At 42.4% G+C, this 21503-nt stretch overlaps 1 protein-coding gene across 1 annotated transcript in view; it reads left to right on the forward strand.

The window, feature by feature from the left end:
- Positions 1-13279, forward strand: part of CDK5RAP3 (CDK5 regulatory subunit associated protein 3) — a 52141-nt gene extending 38862 nt beyond the window's left edge. The window contains exons 10-14 of the mRNA XM_077459747.1: positions 375-459; positions 1877-1965; positions 8101-8306; positions 12870-13041; positions 13156-13279. Coding sequence (XP_077315873.1) covers positions 375-459; positions 1877-1965; positions 8101-8306; positions 12870-13041; positions 13156-13221 — 618 coding nt within the window. The 3' untranslated portion in view covers positions 13222-13279. The remainder of the gene's footprint in view (positions 1-374; positions 460-1876; positions 1966-8100; positions 8307-12869; positions 13042-13155) is intronic.
- The last annotated feature ends 8224 nt before the right edge of the window (positions 13280-21503 follow it).

Below are 21503 nucleotides of genomic sequence, written 5' to 3' on the forward strand. Positions count from 1 at the left end.
CTTTCCATAAAATGCGCAGATGTGAACTACATCCATAGGAAACCATGCTAAATGGACTGTAGTGTGTCTCTGCAAAACGAAAAACGTGCTAAAAAATGCATAGGTGTGAACCAGGCCTTAAATAGAATAGGTGCAGATATATATATTTTTATTTTTTTTATATTTTTTAATCATGTTATATAATGAGCATGTGTTGCTTGCACAACTTGTTGCATGCTTGTTTTAAAGGGTTACGTTATTTTATACATGTTTTTAAATAGGCTAATGATTGCTAGAGCAGACCATCATTCTATGCTATTTCAGGCTATAGGTGATATTGGCTGTTCATTCCAAGAAATGACAAAATAGTGATTGGTGGGTATTGTATATTTCAGGCCACGAGTACAGATGGCATTGTTTGGGATATTACTGAAACCTCTCCTTCTGAAGTCATCTCTGTTGTGGAAGCTGGTCATGATGGTGAGATGCCTAAACATTACGGGGAGGTTTACCTGGGATCGGGATGGGTACTGAAAACTTTTTTTTTTTTTATTTTGTTAAGAGAAAAGTCATTGACTGTTTCTGCTCTCCTTCTTTTTTTTATTTTTGAAGCATAGCCCTCCTGTATTACAGTGGGATGCCTTGCTCATTCTAAATGGCACTCATACATGAGAAAAAAACTCCATTATATCAGATAATGAAACAACATATATCCCTTTAGCAGTGCTTGACAGATGAGTTTACCAAGGCGTTTTACTCCCAGCTCTCCCCCTTGTGCCAGCTTACCATTACTGTTTTAGCAAAGAACAATAGAAATGTTGCCAGAATTTTCCAATTTTTTTTTTTTTTTTTTTTTTTATTAAACCTCATGAATGGTAACCTTCATTTAGGCGCAGTTCACACCAGAGTTTCTTGTTTTTGGTCCCTATAGACCTCTGTGGGAGTGGCTGAATAATGTGCTTTTTTATGCAATTTCTTGCCTCTCCTTCTCTTAGTAACTAGCCTTTCATTGGCTAAAGCAAAAACACTCAAGCCAGAAAAATGTGTGCAAAAGCAACCATAAAATCCTATTCAAAAACACTTGAAGGGTCAATGCGCAATAGGAGCAGAAAGAGAATGCCAGAACCTCTGGCAGAAAAATTATCAAAAATGCTCATAGTAGCTCATATTGCACAAATGTTTGTGAGAGTTTGAGCATTTGCTTTTATAAGCGTGTTATTCCAAAACATTCCCCCCTGCTCATTGCACTATAATCAATATACACAAAATATGCCTCTGAACACCTTAATGTGCATGGACACATAGGATACACATTAAGCTGTTTCTACAGGAAAAACTCCTGTAAAAGCAGTGATTTTTTTTTTTTTTTTCTTTTTTCTTTTTTGTCCAATATACATGGACCTGAAGAAGCTCAAGTGTGATCCCAGCTTAATAATGGATAACTCAGTGTCTTTTCATTTGAGCATGGTATTGGGTTGTGCTTAAAGTGATATTAAAGGCAAGGTTTCTGCACACAAAAGGTTTTTTTACCTCCATGCATAGAATGCATGGAGGTAAAAAAAAAAAACATGAGCCTTTACAACCACTTTAAAGTGCATAGACGAAAGAGAATGCTCACTATTGAGTTACAAAGTGATTGTCAAGGATGGATTTTCATTGAAAATGTCCCTTTCTGCCCAGAAATAAGACGTAGAAGTATACACATTTGCAGAATGTGCTTGTGTGTACAACAATCTTTTGCTATAAAGAGATAGTTTTGTGACTGTATGGTCCACCTATAGCTTGCTGCCATCAAGGTCTAATACGAGTAAATAATGTAGAAACCTTGGAAGTGTGATATTTCATTCAATAAATTGTACCCACCCATTCATTAAAATTGGTATTTTAACTATTTCAGTACCCCCTGGTGTGGCACGAGGAACTGATGCTCTTACAGTTTTGGAAAACACAGAGACCCGAAACCAGTTTGTGGACGAACTCCTGGAGGTGAGTTGGCACTACTTCCCTTTATGTAATCCGCTTTTCCTATGGTATAGAAATTAAATGCTGGCGGGAACTAACTGACACTGACAATCGCCAGTGACATTATTACAGTGATCAATGCTAAAAATATGCACTGTCACTGTACTAATGACACTGGGCAGGAAGGGGTTAACATCTGGGGTAATCAAGGGGTTAAATGTGCCTAACCAGTGTTATTGTGTGCTACTTTTACTGCGGATCTAGTTGTTTTGAGATCCCCTGTTACTGAACAAAGCTCTGTGGTGTTCATATTTACAAAGCTGTGTTTGGTGACATTCAGAGCCGATCACCAAGGGCCGGTGGTCAATCATTGGCTGGGACCCGGTGATCGGCATGTGCTGTGACGAGTCCCGCCCTGTTAAAAGCCTGGCCTCATCCCACTAATCTCATTGACGTTTCATTTACATGTTATCCCTCCCATCCATTCCCCTTTTGGATTACTTTCTTTTATTTCTAATTCCTCTTGGGTATGCCCCCTTTTAGGCATACTGACCTCATGACTACAGCACACCCCAGGTCACTTTCTTCCCTTACCTTTCCCTAGTCGGTCTATTGGAGATTCCGAGTACAAATGTAAGTTATACAGTCGACAAGAGTTTAACCCTTCCATTTTAAAATTGTGGTCTTTCCATCTTTCTGTTTTAAAGTGGAGTTCCGCTTAAAAAATAAAAAAAAATATTGCAGCTGCTGACTTTTAATAATCTGGCACTTACCTGTCCCGGGGTCCAGCGATACAGGGGAATGAAGCCCCGCTCATCTCCCCCTCCACTCTGCGGAGCCAGCATTATCACTGTTGGTACCTGGCTGTGGTTTCACAACCAGGCACGCACTGCGGCGCGCTGTGACTGGCGGGGTAATCCTCTGGGACCTGTGACGTGTCCCAGATGATTGCAGGGAGGGAGGGGTGAACTGACTTCCAGAACCGTGCCCACGGTGCCCCGGGAGAAAGTGGGAGCTGGAACCCTCTAAAAAGTGTGTTTCTGCTCCCCCCCCCCCCAAAAAAATGCCATGCCAAATGTGGCATGTCAGGGGGTCACCTTCCCTTAAAGTGAAAGTTCCATTTTTGGGTGCAACTCCGCTTTAAATTGAACCCTTATCTCTTTCCTACATAACATCCCTCTTCCTTTTAGTACCTGTTTTCTCTTGGTCTTCATGTCTGTCATGTTTAGTTCCTTTTTAAGGTAAATTATTGTGGGAAAGGTTATAAGATCCCATGAGGTACAGAATCATATGTCTTCTTACAGATTCAAGTCTCAGATGACTGTACTCCAGCTTTAAAATAGACCACTCAGCCAATAAACACAGCATTGTGGGGTGAGGAAGCTTAAGCCGGACATAGAAGGATCGAAATTCAGTCAATTCAGCAGGTCTATAGGCAGCCTGTGTTTTATTTTTTATTTTTTGCCCAGTCACTGCTGACCTCTATAGCCACTAGCAATGATCATCGTATTCTGCCAGTGGGGAAGGCTCCCTGCTGACGGAACACAATTTTGCTGCAGGAGGGATGCCCTCATCAACACGGACTGTGTTGATGGGGGAATCAAGCTATTTTCTTTCTTTCAACATGCGGTTGAAAGACAAAAAAAGGGCATAATGTATAGCCTGCTTTACTCTGTCTATACTGCAGAAGATGTTATAATACTGTTGAGCTCTGACTGTGTTCTAGGGAGAAACAAAAAAACAAGCACAGCACACCATAGGGGTGCTCCTTACTGGTAGTAACCCCCCACTCTGCTACAGGCAGCTCAGTTTTTTTCTGCCTAGTCTAGGAGAAAGACCTGACTCCCTGCTGGGACCTGTGGTTCTTTGATTTTTATTTTTTCTTTGCAGATGCATCTGCAATCAACTGCTGGGCTGGGTGACAGGCTGGATATCATAGATCCTGGTAGTCCCCCCAGCCTGACCACTGAGCATGCGCAGACCTGACCTCCACACTGGGTCAAACACGACAGGCCCCATTCTGGACCGGGGAGGCCAGCGAGCTAGACGCTTCGCAGGGACACACATGATCATCCCTGCTGGAAGGGTAAGTATGTGGTCCACTGGCCTGGTTGGAGCAGCTGGGTACTCCCTGGGGTGGTCGGTTCTGGGGAATTTTCATCCTCTCTCCGGTGGAGGTCTCAGTGTTTTGGGTGTGAAGGGTGGCTGGCGTCTGCCTCCACGTGTAACAGCCACCATTTGTTTGGGGCTGGGGCGCTGCAGGCATTTTCCTGTAGACGCGGTGGGCATTTTCCCGTAGTCTCTGGGCATTCCTGGCATACGTGCTCTATCTGTGAAAGCGCGGCCGACGGCCATTTTCTTGTAGCTTTGTGGGGAGTTTTCGGCTGGCCCTCTAGCACTACACTCTGCACTTGAAGCCAGGCAAGAGCGCGGATCTCCTCGTGGCTTGTCCTATCTGCCGGAGGACAGACAGCACTGCTTCTCTCTCTGTCTCTGTCTCTGTCTCTCTGTCTCTCTCTGTCTCTCTGTCTCTCTGTCTCTCTGTCTCTCTGTCTCTCTGTCTCTCTGTCTCTGTCTCTCTGTCTCTGCATCCGGAGGCATTTCCTTTCAGACCAGAACAAGGGATCCCTTGGCGGATGCGTCACATGCGTTGGTGGTGCCATGGGGTTTTTATCGACTCATTTATGCTTTCCCGTCTCTGAAGCTCCTTCCTTGTCTGCTGCTCAGGGTAGAGGCCGAGGTTATTCCGGTGGTTCTAATCGCTCTGGATTGGCCTCGGCATCCATGGTACGCTGATGGTGGCGGACGTCCCCTGATGGCTGCCGGTGTGGGAGGACCGCCTGTCCCAGGGTCCGATATTGCACCCTGCTTTAATGGCCTGGCTATTGAAAGTCAGGTGCTGAGAGACCAGGGTTGCCGGCTTCTGTGATTCCCACTATATTAAGTCCACTTTACGGAAGATTTGTCATCGCACCTGAAAGGCTTACATCTCTTTGTGCGAGGGTGTGGGGTGGCATCCTTATTCCTATTCGGTATCTAAGATCCTTGTGTTTCCGCAGCGTCGGGGTTGATCAGAAACTTTCTTTAAGCACTATAAAGGGGCAAATATCGGCTCTTGCTATCTTTTTTCAGCGGCCATTGGCTGCTCACTCAGGCATACTTTTATTCAGATGGTTTGGCACATTGCTCCCCCCGGTATGCCTGCCACTGCCTCTGTGTAATCTAAATCTGGTGCTCTCAATACTTCAGAGGCCTCTGTTCGAGAACATTAGGGAGATCCCCTTATTCACGCTCTCTCAGAAGGTTGTCTTTCTAGTGTCTGTTATGTCCACTCAGCGAGTTTCTGAGCTGTCAGCCTTGTAATGTAGGTCTTCTTGTCCTTCTTTCCTTGTGTCCTCAACCGTCTCACCCCCAAGGAGGTCACCTTGCACGCTTTGTATGTGGTTCGGGCTCTCCGTGTGTATCTGTCGGTTACGGTTCCTTTTCGGAAGTCGGATTTGCTGTTTGTAACTGTGGATGGTCCGAGGAAGGGCCTGGTGGCCTTTTCGGACACTATTTCTTGTTGGATTAGACAGATTATTGTCCAGGTTTACACCATTAGGGGGCGGGCGCCCCCCTTTCACATCACGGCGCATTCTACCAGGGTGGTTAGTGCTTTCTGGGCCTTCCGGCATCAAGCGTCTGTTTCCCAAGTGTGTAAGGCGGCTAACTGGTTGTCGGTACACACTTTCAACAAGTTTTACAAGGTGGATGTTTGGGCATCTTCGGATGCGTGTTTCTGAGGTTTTGGTTCTCCTTATGGGGGGTTCTGTTCGGGTGGAGGTTATTTTTTTTTTATTTTTATTTTATTCTGTGTCCCCACCCCTCATTGTGGCACTGCTTTGGGACGTCCCTAAGGTCAAGATTAGAGGTCGACCGATATGGGTTTTTCTCTGGCCGATGCCGATACCGATATTTAGAAATCGCCATGGGCGATATATGATGCCGATTTTTTTGGGCCGATATGTTAGGCCGATTATTTATTTTTTCCCCTTCATCTCATAAAATCTAACAGACACCTTTCCCACTGGGGCGTTTTTCAGGCACTTTAAAATAGCGCCTGTAAAGTGCCTACAAAACGGCTCCCCTGCAGTCGGTGTGGAAGCCCCGAGTGCTTTCACACTGAGGAGATGCGCTGGCAGGACGTTAAAAAGTCTTTCGAGTGGTGTATACCGCTCCTCCACCACTCCTGCCCATTGAAATGAATGGGCACTGCTGCCGAAGCACCTGCAATGCGATTTGGCAGCGGCGCTTCACGGGCACATTTAACCCCTTCCTGGGCCGCTAGCTGGATTATAAGTGCCCCGCTAAAATGACGGTAAATTTGTTTACCTGTTTTTGTGTAATATATAAAAAAATAATCAAAACTTTTGGATGAAAAAAAATGGGCTAACTTTACTGTTGTTTTTTATTTTTTTAAATCTGTGTATTTTTTCCAAAAAAAAATTAGTTTGAAAGACCGCTGCGCAAATACCGTGCGACATAAAATATTGCAACAACCGCTATTTTATTCCCTAGGATCTCTGCTAAAAAAAAAATATATATATATATATATATATATATATATATATATATATATATATATATATATACGTTTCGGGGGTTCTAAGTGAATTTCTAGCAGAAAATACAGGATTTTTATTTGTAAGCATCAAGTGTCAAAAAAGATTTAGGGCCGGTTCACACTGCGGGCGATGCGAGGCGACACGACTTGCCTCGCCGCGATCTGACAAGTCGCCCCCGTTCTGTACAATGGAACCGTTCTGAGAGGAGCGACTCGAGTCGCTCCGACTCAGAAAAAAGGTTCCTGTACTACTTTTGGGTGACCTCGGGGCGACTTGCATTGACTTCTATACAGAAGTCATTTGCAAATTGCCGCTGAGGTCGCGGCGAGGCAAGTCTGTGTCGCCTCGCATTGCCCGCAGTGTGAACCGGCCCTAAGTCTTTAAATGGTTAAACTGAGAACTCTACACACTGAGTTGAGTTCATTCATTCAAGTGTAAACATTGTATCTTTTCGATCTTTTCTTGGCAGACTGCCCAGAGAGGAGACAAGTTGCTTCACTCAAGTCTCCAGGAATTTGCACTGACTTCTATTATACTGAAGTCATTTGCAAGTAGCGCTGAATATATCATTGGCCTTTTTTAACAGCACAATCGGCCGATGCCGATTAATTAAAAAACGCCAAATATCGGCCGATATATCGGTCGACCTCTAGTCAAGATTGGAAGTGCTGTGTCCGTCAATGAACGAAAGCAAAAACAGGATTTTTTTCTACTCTCCATAAAATCCCTTTCTCTGAGTTCATTGACGGACACAGCACCCACCTCTCCTGTTTGTGCTTGTACTGCTTTGTAACTAACTGAGCTGCCTGTAGCAGAGTGGTGGGTTACTACCAGTAAGGACCGCCCCTAGGCTTTTTTTTTGTTTCTGCCTAGTCCTACTCCTGAAGGTGGTGATATAACCCTAAGGTCAAGATTGGAAGTGCTGTGTCTGTCAATGAACTCAGAGAAAGGGATTTTACGGTGAGTAGAAAAAAATCCCATTATTGCCACAACAAAAGCATTATCTGTGGTTATGGATTTACAAAAAATAAGGGTAATTGTGTGCATGCAGATGTGAGTATGTGTCTGATTTAGTAAAAGCAGAACTTAAAGTGGTTCTAAAGGCAGACGTTTTTATATTTTAATACATTCTATGCATTAAGATAAAAAAAACCTTCAGTGTGCAGCAGCCCCCCTAATACTTACCTGAGCTCCATCTCAATCCAGCGATATTGCACAAAAGCCTTGGCTGTCTGGGACTCTCCCTCCTAATTGGCTGAGACAGCAGAGGGGTGCTGCTGGCTCCCACTGCTGTCAAAGTCGAGAGAAGGTAAGTATAGCATGTTTGTTATTTTTTAACAAAAAAAAAAAAAAGACTTTTATCACTTTAATTATCCAAATAAAATTGTGTTACTGTGATTTGTTCATTAGTCCTATTTATCCATTTTTCTACATGCTATTCCTTATTATTTGCACTGTTGTTCTTCCCCTTTTCTAGCCTTGTCATGTCTCTCTAATACTCTGGATTCCCCAATAGCATTCTTCTCATCGCTATTCCATTTTCTCTCCATCCAAGCTTGAGCTTTTCCTGTCTCAGTGGCTCCAGGATCTAGATAACGACGCTGACATTGTCACAGTCACACAGTTCCAGAATGCTCCCATCATCCTGCAGGGGCAAACCCGGGAGAAAGTGATCACAATGTTGTCACATGTTAGAGATCTTATTGGCAGGTTAACAGATGTGAGAATGCGTCATCTTTTTCTCATTCTGGCCTCTCCACGGTAAGTGTTTTGTGAGGATGGGTTTCTGTGTAAGTTTATTTAGCTCTGTTCTTACAAAAATAAAGTTGTGGAATCTTGGAAGCAAACCGTGTTCATAGGTCATTTTGATCTAGACATTGATATTATTACTCTTTATATGCCATGATAAACTTTTTGACAGAAATTATGAGAAGAAAGCATAGGCAGGTTGAAGTTAAAAAAATTTGTTTTTGGGTTTAATACAACTTTAAGGAGGATTCAGGGTTAGCCCGCTTCACTTTTGGTCAGCTAATGGTCCTTGCCCCTCTCTCAATTTCATTTTTTTTATGCTGCAAGAGCTCTCATATCCTCCTTAATGCGGTTGTAAGTTGCTGGACTTTTATTTATTTTTTTTTTTTTTTTTAACACCCTGCAAGGTAAAGGCTGAGATCTCAGAGCTGCAGGGGCTCACGTTTTCACCCGTCTTGCTTCCAGGTTCGTGGATTCTGCCTCTGTGACTGGCCGGAGCCACAATAACATCACAGGGCTTGGAAGGAATGGCACAGCTGCCCGTTCCTTCAGAGCGCATGTGCCAGTGACATCACTGGCTGCATGTAATGTAAATATCTCCTAAGCGCTGCACGTTTAGGAGAGATTTATACTACCTATAGGTAAAAGTCATGTGTGGAACTTTACTTCCACTTTAAGAGATTAGTTGCCTGTCAGATATAAACATGTTTTTTTTTCTTGGACCTCCCTCTCTCCAATGTCAAGGGCCTGGAATTTTTAACTTCACCTATGACAGTTTACAGGTCTTTTTCCTGGATATATTTTGTCTGTCCAAGCTTTCTTTCCCTGGAATCAAGGGTTAGGTATTTGTTGTCCTACAGGTTTTCACTACTGGACATAGTATGTTTGATTATTTTATTTTTATTTTTTTCTCTTGGCTTGGGTCAGTAAACATTTGTATTGTTTTTTTTACCGCAAATTGTTGTTCTAGCCATTTTTTTCTCCTGTTCAGGTGGTATGGCAGTATGATCTTCATTTTGTTGGATCTCTTAGTGGCTTTTGCCCGCCCCTTACTTTTACACATCTCAACTGTTTAAAAATGTCTACATTTCCTGTGCCCTTCAATTGACGATTAAGAGAAAAAAATGTTGTTGGTTTTTGTTTTGTTTTTTACACTTGTACTTTACTAGTTTATTCGCACTCGCTGTAAAATCTCTTTCTTGCAGTCCATTGAGGTTATTATTGTGTTATTGACTCTGCTCATAAAATTGAGGCATGTCAGTTTTCTTGTCTGCCAGTGCCCCATTTCTACACATCCTTGGTACTTTAAAGTGATGAAAAAAGTGAAAAAGTGTAAAAAAGAAATAGTTACACTCAAAAATTATTTCTTGTGATCTAAAAAAGGGAACTACTACAATTTTATTCTCTAGGGTCTCTGCTTTTACAAAAGGTATCATGTTTTTGTGGTGTTAAGTAGTTTTCAGGCCTAAAACTATTTTTTAAACATGCAAAAAAAATGCAAAAGTGGCCGTGGCAGCGAAAGGGTTAATAAATGGCCATCCACAAAAACATGCAGTGCCGCATGCATATAAATGTATGCTGACTGTCTGAAAATAAAGTAACCCAGAGCAACCAGTATCATTAATATTGTGGCCTTCATTAGAAAAGGAATAGATGGTATTTGGTTAGGATGTGTTCTTATGGGCAACACACGCACTTAGAAAAAAACAAACAAAAGATAACCTGCGCTTAGTGCAAAAAATATAAGAAATATTATTGGACTGTTGCGCCTTCACAGTCTAAATGCTAAACGTTAATACAAATGCATAAACCAAAATAAACTGCGCTCCCGCTTTAAATGGAAAACAATAAATATGAGCTAAAGATAAGCAAATATATCATATATAAATGTATAATGACCCGGAGGGGAGCCAGACATGTGACGTCATCATGCATGCTGGTGCGTTACCTTGCAGTGCTTCCTGATACAGAAATGGAACCATTTTATGTGAAGTTATGGAAGTTGCTGCGCTAAACCACAAAGTGAAATAATGAAATGAATAAAAAAAGCTGTTCACACTGAAACAAAGTCCAAATACATAAATTATAAATAGTGTAGCACAAAATGAAGCAAGAAGGAGGATCACAACTGGTTAGGGTGAACTGGAGAAAAGATGTGTGAAAACCTTGTAACACAACGTGATATAGTGAATAGAGACCTGTTTAGGGTACAAACACAATGAAGAAAGTGATATCTAGAATACAATAAAGTCCCAGCACTCTAAAGGAAAAAAAATGCGAGTAAACTTCATATGGCAGTGTCCAATCGTGTAGTTGTGATAAAATCTTCAGTGGTGGTAAGTGTTGAAACAAATATAAACGAAGAAAAGTTTTTCAACTCCGTGGCATGTGCACAACTGGAAAGACATTCATCTGATAGACAATTACAGTTAGATACTTCTCACCAGATAAGGTGGAGACCCACCTGCCATACCACAGTGGGTCAATCGTGCTTATATTGGCCCAAAGCCAAGGACTCGTCTGTGAAACCGAATTGAGGAAGGTCACAACCTGTAGAGGAATCACTCCTGAAATGGATGTTGGATTGATCTGCAAGTAGTGAATCCAGATGTAGGGACCCAATCTCCAGGACTCAGTTGGTATCTTCAAGGTGGATGAAGACTGGACATCAAAGGTAGATCCAAAGGTCCAAATGGAGGACCAGTGACACAAATTGGACCGTTGTCACATTGAAAAAATAGGAAAAACGAGAAAAAAGAGGCTCTATATGGTGCAGGTCATAAATTTAAAAGATGTTTAATCTTATAAAAAACAGCTCATCACATAACTGATGATTGCATAAAAAAAGTGACCACAAAATGTAAAAAAGCAATGTGGAAAGCATCTATAGCAATCCCAATCATTTTATGTGGCACTGCAAGTGTAATTTATTAAATAGCAGCAGTTTTTATTTACTACTACACTATAGTGTATTCTGTTTGAATGCATTAATTTAGGAGCCACTGCTGAGTTGCCACGATCTGAGGAATTGTAGCTGTGGGGTAGCAAGGCGCAGTTTGATTTCCTTTTGAAATCCCCCCATGGGGTAGAGAGTTTGTGTTAACTCTCAGTGGAGTGGCTTTTTGGCACTATTTCTTCCATCTGCACCTGGTTTACATTTATGGCACAGGAGATATTTTTCATTTTTTTTTTTTTTTTTTTTTTTAATGTACACTTTATTATTATTATTATTATTTATTGGGGCTTTCACTGATGGTTAATTTCACTTTTATCACTATACATGTATGTCATATGATGCATTTAATGATCTTTTTAGCTTATATTTTCACTATTAGGCATATTTATTGTTTTCTAATTAAAGGGGGGGGGGGGGGGGGGCAGCGCTCTTTATTTTGGTTTATGCAACACACAAACTTAGCTGACATTTTTGTATAGTTGCTATTATTTGTTAGCATAGCTTTAGTGATAAAAGCCCCCTTCCTTATTTTTTTTTTTCTGCATATTTGTCATATGAGTCAGTTGTATGGAACAATGTTAAAGTCAGAGGTTCAATTTCATATAAGAACAATACACAAAGGTAAGCACACCCAGTGTGAACTGCTTACTCTGCACTCTTTTTACAGTGATATTAGTGTTCCATGAACCCATTTATAATACAAGTCAAGTGGGTGGATGAACAGTGCACTGGAGTCACTAGAATCAAATAAAAGCACTATTTTTTTTAAACATAGCTCACTTACAGGTTAACATTTCTGAATTCAGCTTGATAGGGTAAGCATTGGCACACTAAGGGGTTTCTTTACTAAAGCTAGAGAGGGCAAAATTTGTCACCAATCAGCTTCCAGGTTTTATTGCTAAAGCTTTAATTAAACAAGCTGAGGTTAGAAGCTGATTGGTTTCTCTGCAGAATTGTGACTAATGCCCTCTCTAGCTTTAGTAAATAAACCCCATTGTGTCAGCAGGCTGATCATACAGCAGTGGCACAAAATTAAGCGCAAAAAGGGCAAGAGGGAAGACAAACCAGCGACATCTACGGCCACAACCGAGGCAGCAAACTATCAAACAGAGAGGATGATGTTGGATCATGGGCAGGCTGCAATGCGTTTCAGGGGCTCTGCCCCCTATGTCAATTGCATTGCAGTCCACCCACCATTCGACATCACCCTTTCTGTTTGGCAACTTAATGCCTTGGTTGCGGCCGTAGATGCACGTTTAGGAGATATTTACTGTACCTACAGTTATTATAGGCTTACCTTTAGGTATAAATAAACAAGCAAAGTTTATGCTGTGTGATCTGCCTTCTGCCACTTTTATTGTCTGCTGTTCCATTCATGGTTACCATACTAGTCTGGATTCAGAGATTTTAACCTGAAAGTGTGCTATGTTTAATAAAATGGTGTTTCTAGTAACTCCAGCACCCTGTTCTGTGCTTCTTTCCATACAGAGTTTGAATGTAACAGACATGTCTATAATATTTTTAAATTTTCTCTCATATTTTCTTTTAAGTAGTATTTAGTAGATCAGCATCATCGTAGTAGGATTAAGCATGACTTGTTCTTGTAATGTCTCTCCTAGGTACGTAGATCGAGTAATTGATCTACTACGGCAGAGGCTTAATCAAGCAGAACTCTTGGAGAAGAAGAGGGAAGCATGGCTGGAGAGGGGGAAGTCTGCCCAGGAGGAGAGGGAAAGCCTGGAACCTAAGCTACAAGTCCTTCAGGAGAGAAGCCGTGAACTCCAGAAGCAGGTAAGTTCTGGGACAGGTTATCATGGTGTGAAGGGATAACCAGAAGTTTACAAGGTGTGGCAATAAAGATTCTGATATAAATGACTGCTTTCATGTGCCTCCATTTTGTTGCAGATTGAAGCAGAAATCTCGTGGAAGTATAACAACCGACCTGTGAAAGTAATTGGCACTGGACTTTGACCTTTTGTCTTGTGACTTCATGATTGGTTCATACATTAAAACATCTTGTTTTTATGGAGTCTCTTATGCTGAATCTCCTGTCTTTATAGCTCTGTCCCTCAAAATCCACAATGCACCCCCTTTATCTCTCCATCCTGAGGATGACACATTCCATCTCCATCCCCACTTTTTCATATTACCGCAGTGCGAGATGTGCACCTTTCCCCTCTTCTTGGCTTTCTAATTACATCCCATCAGAATGACGAGTGACCTGTCACTGCTCATTATTCTGGCTGCTCGTTATCTCGGTGCTTAGGGGGGAGCAGCACCCTCCAGCTGGACATTGAGTGATGGCATCTATTAATCAGCAGGCTCACAGAGCAATACCTGTAACCACAGCTTGCTACAGAGCGTGCAACTCTGCCAGGAGGCAGGATGCCATGGTTTGTCAGGTTCTGAGTGGCTGGAATAAAAGAACAACACTGCAGGATTTGCCTGAAAAGTTGATAAGGGAGCATCACCTTGTGGGTCTGTGACTGAACACTTCTGGCTATTGTGACACTTTGCACTACCGCTCATAATGGGTTAAGACAGACATTATTGCCTGGCTTAGATAGAAAAAGAAACATTGATTGTGACTGCGTGAGCTTTAAAATATTTGCAGAGTTTTTTTTTTCTTCTGTATGTAACTGTACTACACATGCCCCCCTGCAGCTCTAGAAACTGAATTGTGTTGAGGCTATCTGTAGGAAGAGAGTGTGTGTGTGTGTGTGTGTGTGACATTATTTCTCAACAGTCAGATTCAGGCTTCTAGGTAAGGTAAGAACACGTTGATCATTCAGTGTGCCCTCAGTGGAAATACAGCATGGTTATATGTACATTTACATCAGAACTACATTTGGACATCTGGCTGGGTCTTTAATCTCATGGGATGTCTTCTCCCAGTCTGGTAAAGTAAACTTGATGTTAGAGCAGGCATACAGGTTCCAGAATGCCACGGGAGCACAGAAACCTGGAGCATGCAATTAAGGACATCTCAATTTCAAGTCTGAATTTCAATTGTGGTCCTCCCCCTCATGCTGAGAATGAATAGAAATCATCGAGAGCAGCCATGAACCAATCAGATGCCTGCTGTTTTCAAGGGCAGGTTACTAAATGAATGAAGACAGTGTAGTTTTTCTGACATTAACACTGGCACCTCCGGTCTTGCTGTAATCCTTGTTTATATCTGATCCAAATTTTAAAAAATTTTACTTTTTCCAATTCTATTTGTATCATAATGTTCCAGATATTTCCAATAATTCCAAAATACATCTTTTTTTTTTATTTTTATTTTTTTTTAATTTACCACAATGGAAAGGCTGCATACCTAAGTTATTAGATCAAATCTTGCACAATTACTGCACCTGCCAGGCACATTCAGGACATCACTTATGCCAAGGTTAGCACAAATTAATTAAGTTTAAAGGATAAGTTCACCTTTGTACAAAAAAATAATAATAAATGCACCTATTTTTGCAGGTAAAAAATGTGCATTTATTTTTATTTTTTTGTAGTAGGGTCCTGTAAAGTAATGGTCCTCAACAGGCCAGGTTTGCAAGATAACTGAAATACATCACAGGTGATATAATTTGCTGCTCGGTGATTGCAGTATTCTAGTCTGCATCTCCCCAAGGTAATACATAAAACCTGGCCTGTTAGTGGGCCTTGAGGACAGGGTTGATGACCACTGCTGTAAAGCATTGCACCATGCACGTCTCCTGCACTCTGTCAGTGTATTGGCTTACCTGTACATTCTGTACAGGGAAAGCTGACACTTGATGACAGGGTGAGTCTGTGAACTTCCACAGTGCCATGGTAGTTCATTGAGAACTACAAGACGACAGCCACTAAAGCTGTTGGGACTTGTAGTTTATTCATACACAGAGCTCTGTATGAATGATGCGGCAGTTTGGGCGTAGCCCCGCATGGTTGCTCTGCTTTAAAAAAACTGACTGCTAGTACAGGGAACTTCTCCCCGTACTGCTGCCACAGGGGGAGGGGCCATCAGGCGGCGGCTGCAGAGCTGGGAATATATTACATGTTCCCAATGGTCAACTTCTCCTTTAACCAATTTAAAAACTAATTTTTATTCTAGTTTCTAGGCATCAATACATTCCAACGTTCCATTTAGATAGTACAGTGTTTCTCAACTCCAGTCCTCAAGGCACCCCAACAGGTCAGGCTTTCCATTATTTTGCACAGGAGATTTGATCAGTTTCACTGCCTTAGTAATTACCACAGCCGTTTCATCTGAGGGAAATCCTGAAAACATGACCTGTTGGAGCTCCTTGAGGACTGGAGTTGAGAAACGCTGAGATCATATATGGTATATCGGTACAACTACAGGGGGTCCCCGAGTTACGAACCTCCGACTTGCGAACAACTCCTACTTACGAACGGCAGGTGGCGCTGGCGGGCACATTGGAAAACGATGTTGGAAAACATCAGAAAAGCCGCTCTGCGCATTTGTGTCCAAATTACGAAGAAATACGACTTAGAAACAAACGGGCAGTCCCTAACCCTTTTGCAAATCGTGCACCCCCTGTACTCCTATAACATTATGAGGCTTTGTTTTGGGCCTTCTGAACCCTTCTCATACACCATTCAAAATAGTATCATTTGATCAATACATCATTAGATGATGTATATTGGTGGTGGGATCACATGATAATATCCTGATTGGTGAGGGGATTGAAAGGTAGAAAGTCATGTTTTCTCTCCAGATCTGCCTGCTGATAAGTTACTGGTTTTTGGTCTTGCATTGTCCATTTCCCTCACCCTGTACTTTTTTAGTAGAGTGAGTTTTTCAACTTCTGGACCTGTGAAAAATTAACATTTTCAGAATTCCAGATCTGTGCTGTTCATTTATTCTTTGTAACAACACCAACTGTCTTATAGCTTCAACACTACTGCATTTCATTGATCATTTTATGATATCATTAAACAAAGTTCAATGCCACTTCTGCAAAGTGTGTGTCCATTCACTAATATGGGTTACCTACATCAGAAGGGCAGGACTTAGGGTGGTGGGGGCCCCTGGGTTTGAGTCACTTTCAAGCCCTACCTTCTATACATTACTGTATTTATCAGCGTATAACACGCACCCAAAATTTAGGAGGGAAGTTTAAGGAAAAAACTTACATTTAAATGCCCATCAATACAGCCTTATCAGTGTCCATCTGCAGCCTTGTCCAGTGTCATTGCAGCCTTGTGAGTGTCATTTGCAGCCTTGTCATTGCAGTCTTGGAAGTTTAAAAATGAGGCCGCTGAGATACAGAGACCTGTGTATCTCGGCGGCTCTCGGGTCCTCTTGGCAGTGTAACGACATATTCGATGACCAATTGCAGTTTGCTACGGAAGTGACGTTCCATCGCCGACATCTTAGTACACCCCACACTCGTCCACAGTAAGAAAACAATAAGAAGGGGTAAAGCAGACACATTGTTACACCCACCGGAGTTTTGCACGTTTTGGACTTGAACTCCATCTGACTACTTGGATCTTGAATTTTTAAAGCAGCGGCAACCCTGCTCATCTCACAGGTTTGCTAATCTGACAGAAGTTCGCTGCTTTTAAAATTCAGCATCTAAGTAGTCAGACGGAGTTGTAAGTACTGTATTTCACTATATACTAACTTTAATGCCATAAATGCGTCTAAAATGCAAAACTCCGGTGGGTGTAACAACATGTCCAGTTTAACCCCTTCTTAGTGTATCCTTACTGTGGACGAGTGTGGGGTGTAGCAAGATGGCGGCGACGGAACGTCACTTCCGTAGCAAACTGTGATGGGTCGTTACAGAGGCTCTTGGGTCCTCTCGCAGTCCCGAGCGGAGCTGAGAGTAGCCGAGTATACTCGGCTCAGCTCACAGTCACGCCCAGTCCCTGTGTTATGTCCATCATAGGGTGGGACTGCTCGTGGCCGAGCCGAGTACACTCGGCTATGTATCTCGGCGGGGCCCCCTATTGGGTAGGGCCCATGGGCTTGAGCCTGGTCAAGCCCAATGGTAAGTCCGGCCCTGCACATCAGCGGTCCACAACCTTTGTTGGCACCAGGGACCAGTTTCATGGCTGCCAATTTTTCCAGGGACCAGGGGGGATATTCAATATTCACGGAGTCTGTCCTCAGCCCCTCTTTACAACACAGCCCCCCCTTTTATATCAGTGTCTTCAGTTCCTCTTCACATCACAGACCCCTTTACATCAGAGTGCCCTTTACATTAATGTAAGGGGGCACTGTAATGTAAAGGGGGACTGCGATGTAAAGCAGGGGCACTGTAATGTCAACAAGGACTAATAGTTGCGGTGCCCCTTTACAGTGCCCTTTATTTTACATGGCTGCAGAGCAGGAAGAAAGCGGACCAGCCACGGTTGCCACTCTTCTCCTGCTGTGCGGCCTGGGGATTGGGGGCCACTGGCCTACATGCTGCTCATGCTGGGACTAAAGTAAGCAAAGTGCTCTTTGCGTTGTATGGGACTCAGTGACTGTGTAAAGAGTTGCCAAGTATTTCAACCATCAAAATTGCATGCGCCCAAAAATGACAACAAACTAGGATATCCAAAATCTTGCTTTCATCGTTTAGGAGATATTCATCCTGCATGCAGCCAGTGACCTCACTGGCACATGCGCTCTGAAGGTGTGGCATACCTTGCCAGAACTTTAGAGCTTCGTGTTGGAACTGATGGCTCCCGTGAGCGAGAGTGATGTCATCACGGCCGCCGCGTGAGGGCTTTGTTCGAAGGTAAGTATTCCGTAATATCCTATTATCCGATGCATACTAGCACATGCTACAATTGCCTTACAGGTGTGTGTTTTTTTTTTTTTTTTTTTTTTTTTACCAGCTGTGGTTTACAATCGATTTTAACTGCTTTAAATCTTTTTAATTTTTTTTTTTTTTTCTTAACTATCAGAAATAAGCTAACAAGCCCCGGTGTGAAAGCATTGTACAGCGAGAGGTTCTCTTTAAGAATAAAGCCCTTCCAGGTTCGCTCTCTGCACAGTGGATCTGGAAACAAATGTAGAAGGGATAAGGCCATGAAGAATTGTCTTTACAGCTTCCCAGGTCATGTCTTCAATATAGCCAATAGCTCACTGAACAATTTTAAAACAAGTCTTCAACTGCTTTTGGATCCACAACTTTACTTTTTAAAGAGAAAATCAAAAATTCCCCTAGTGGTGGGACTTTTCAGGCACTTTAGTCATAAAGTAATATGGAGTTAAATTCATAAAAAAACAATAAAAAATGTATTTTATTAATACATTACTGGATAAAAGAACCACGAAAACAATGTGTACATGGTATGAACAACTATTAATTCACCAACTGTAATCATGAAACAGTATAGCTTCCTCCACCCAACCTGTTTCAGAGAATACAGTGAGGACAAAAAGTATTTGCTCCCCTGCTGATTTTGTACATTTGCCCACTGACAAAGAAATGATCAGTCTAATTTTTATGGTAGGTTTATTTTAACCGTGAGAGACAAAATAAAAACAAAAATATCCAGAAAAAACGCATTTAAAAAAATATATAAATTTGATTTGCATTTTAATGCATGAAATAAGTATTTGACCTCTGCAAAAACATAGTACTTGGTGGCAAAACCCTTGTTGGCAATCACAGAGGTCAGACGTTTCTTGTAGTTGGCCACCAGGTTTGCAAACATCTCAGAAGGGATTTTATCCCACTCCTCTTTGCAGATCATCCCCAAGTCATTAAGGTTTCAAGCTCCCTTCACGTTTTTTCTATGGAATTCAGGTCTAAAAACTGGCTAGGCCACTCCAGGACCTTAATGTGCTTCTTTTTGAGCCCCTCCTTTGTTGCCTTGGCTGTGTGTTTTGAGCCATTGTCATGCTGGAATACCCATCCACGATCTATTTTCAATGCCCTGGCTGAGGGAAGTAGGTTCTCATCCAAGATTTGACAGTACATGGGCCCCCTCCATCGCCCTTTGTTCCGGTGAAGTTGACCTGTCCCCGCAGAAACCCCCCCCAAAGCATAATGTTTCCACCTCCATGTTTAACGGTGGTAATAATGTTCTTGGGGTCATAGGCAGCATTCCTCCTCCTCCAAACACAACGAGTTAAGTTGATGCCAAAGATATTTGCTTGATTTTGGTCTCGTTTGACCACAACACTTTCACCCAGTTCTCCTGTGACTCATTCAGATGTTCATTAGCAAACGTCAAACGGGCCTGTACATGTGCTTTCTTGAACAGGGACCTTGTGGGCTTTGCAGGATTTCAGTCCTTCACGGCATAGTGTGTTACCAATTGTTTTCTTAGTGACTATGGTCCCAACTGCCTTGAGATCATTGACAAGTTTCTCCTGTGTAGTTCTGGGCTGATTCCTCACCGATCTCATGATCATTGAAACTCCACAAGGTGAGATCTTGCATGGAGCCCCAGGCCAAAGGAGATTGACGGTTATTTTGTGTTTCTTCCATTTGCGAATAATCGCACCAACTGTTTGCACCCTCACACCAAGCTGCTTGGTGATGGTCTTGTAGCCCAATCCAGCCTTGTGTAGGTCTACAATCTTGTCCCTGACATCCTTGGACAGCTCTTTTGGTCTCGGGCCATGGTGGAGAGATTGGAATCTGATTGATTGCTTCTGTGGACAGGTGTCTTTTATACAGGTAACAAGATGAGATTGGGAGTACTCCCTTTAAGAGAGTGCTCCTAATCTCAGCTCATTACCTGTATAGAAGACACCTGGAAGCCAGAAATCTTGCTGATTGAAAGGGGATCAAATACTTATTTCACTCATTAAAATGCAAATAAATGTATAGCTTTTTTGAAATGCGTTTTTCTGGATATTATGTGTCACTTACCTGACACAGGAGCCAGCGATGTCACCGCTGTCCCCTGTAGTCCGGAGCGTCCATCTTCTTCTGGGTATCGCTGCTGCGGCCACTCACAGCGCCGGAGCAGCGATGATGTCACTCCCGCGCATGCGCACGGGAGCCGCTACTAGTGCGCCTGCATGCCGCTGTCTACGGCGCATGCGCCATAGACAGCTGTCACTGTCTTTTAGTAAATATCTCCTAAACCGTGTAGGTTTAGGAGATATTTCTTGGACCTTCAGGTAAGCCTTAATCTAGGCTTACCTGTAGGTCAAAGTGGTTTGTAAGGGTTTACAACCACTCTAAGGACCAGGCCTATTTTTCAAACTTCTTGTTTACAAGTTAAAATAATTTTTTATTTTTTTTTTGCTCGAAAATTACTTTGAACCCCCAAACGTTTTTTTTCAGACACGCTAGAGAATAAAATGTCAGTCGTAATATTTTATGTCACACCGTATTTATTGTGAAAGATAATGTTACGCCGAGTAAAGGTCTTGTGCTAGAATTATTGCTCTCGCTCTAACGATTGCAACAATACCTCACGTGTGGTTTGAACACGTTTACATATGTGGGCATGATTTGCGTATGCGCGCGGGAATGGCGGGACGGGGCACTTTAAATATATATATATATAAATACTTTTATTTTTTTTATTTTTTTACATTGTCCCTTTTAAGAAAAAATTTTTTGGATCAATTTTATTCTTATTACAAGGAATGTAAACATCCCTTGCAATAGAAAAAAAAAGCATGACAGGACCTCTTTAATGTGAGATCTGAGGTCAAAAAGACCTCAGATCTTACATTTACACAATAGTCTTTTTTTTTTTTGCGCAATAAAAAAAAATGTCCTTTAGAGTCTATTGGACGGAAGTGACTTTTTTACGTCACTTCGGTCCTCCAAGAGCATAGAATCGAGTGGGGGCCATCATGCCCTCAACTCAACTTCCTGCCCATCTGTCCATGGAACCGAATCATCTTCGCCTCTTCCAACAGCTTGGTAAGTGAAAGAGACACATGCATGTGGTGTGAACTCGCCCATATGGTTTTGGGTGTAATACTACTTTAATGCCCTATACACATGACCAGACTTTCCAGCAGACTAGGTCCGACGGACGTCCCGCCAGAATTCCGGCAGAGATTTCCGACTGACTTTCCGAACAAATAGACTTGCCTACGCATGACCGGACTTTCTGGCAGACTAGGTCCACCGGTCTTCCTGACGGAGTTCCGAGGGAGTTTCAAATGAACGGACTTGCCCACACACGGGCAAGTGCGTCCGTTCATTTTGAACCTGATGAGTTACGACGGGATTAGAAAAGGAAGTCAATCTCGTCACTTTTATCAGCGAGATTCACACCTTGCAAGCCCCGTCGCCTGGTATGGATTTTAAGGGGAATCCCCAACGCTGAAAAAGGGC

This window comes from Lithobates pipiens, unplaced genomic scaffold (assembly GCF_037356315.1).
Source record: "Lithobates pipiens isolate NorthernLeopardFrog02 unplaced genomic scaffold, aLitPip1_a1.2 Scaffold_28, whole genome shotgun sequence".
Classification (NCBI taxonomy): domain Eukaryota; kingdom Metazoa; phylum Chordata; class Amphibia; order Anura; family Ranidae; genus Lithobates; species Lithobates pipiens.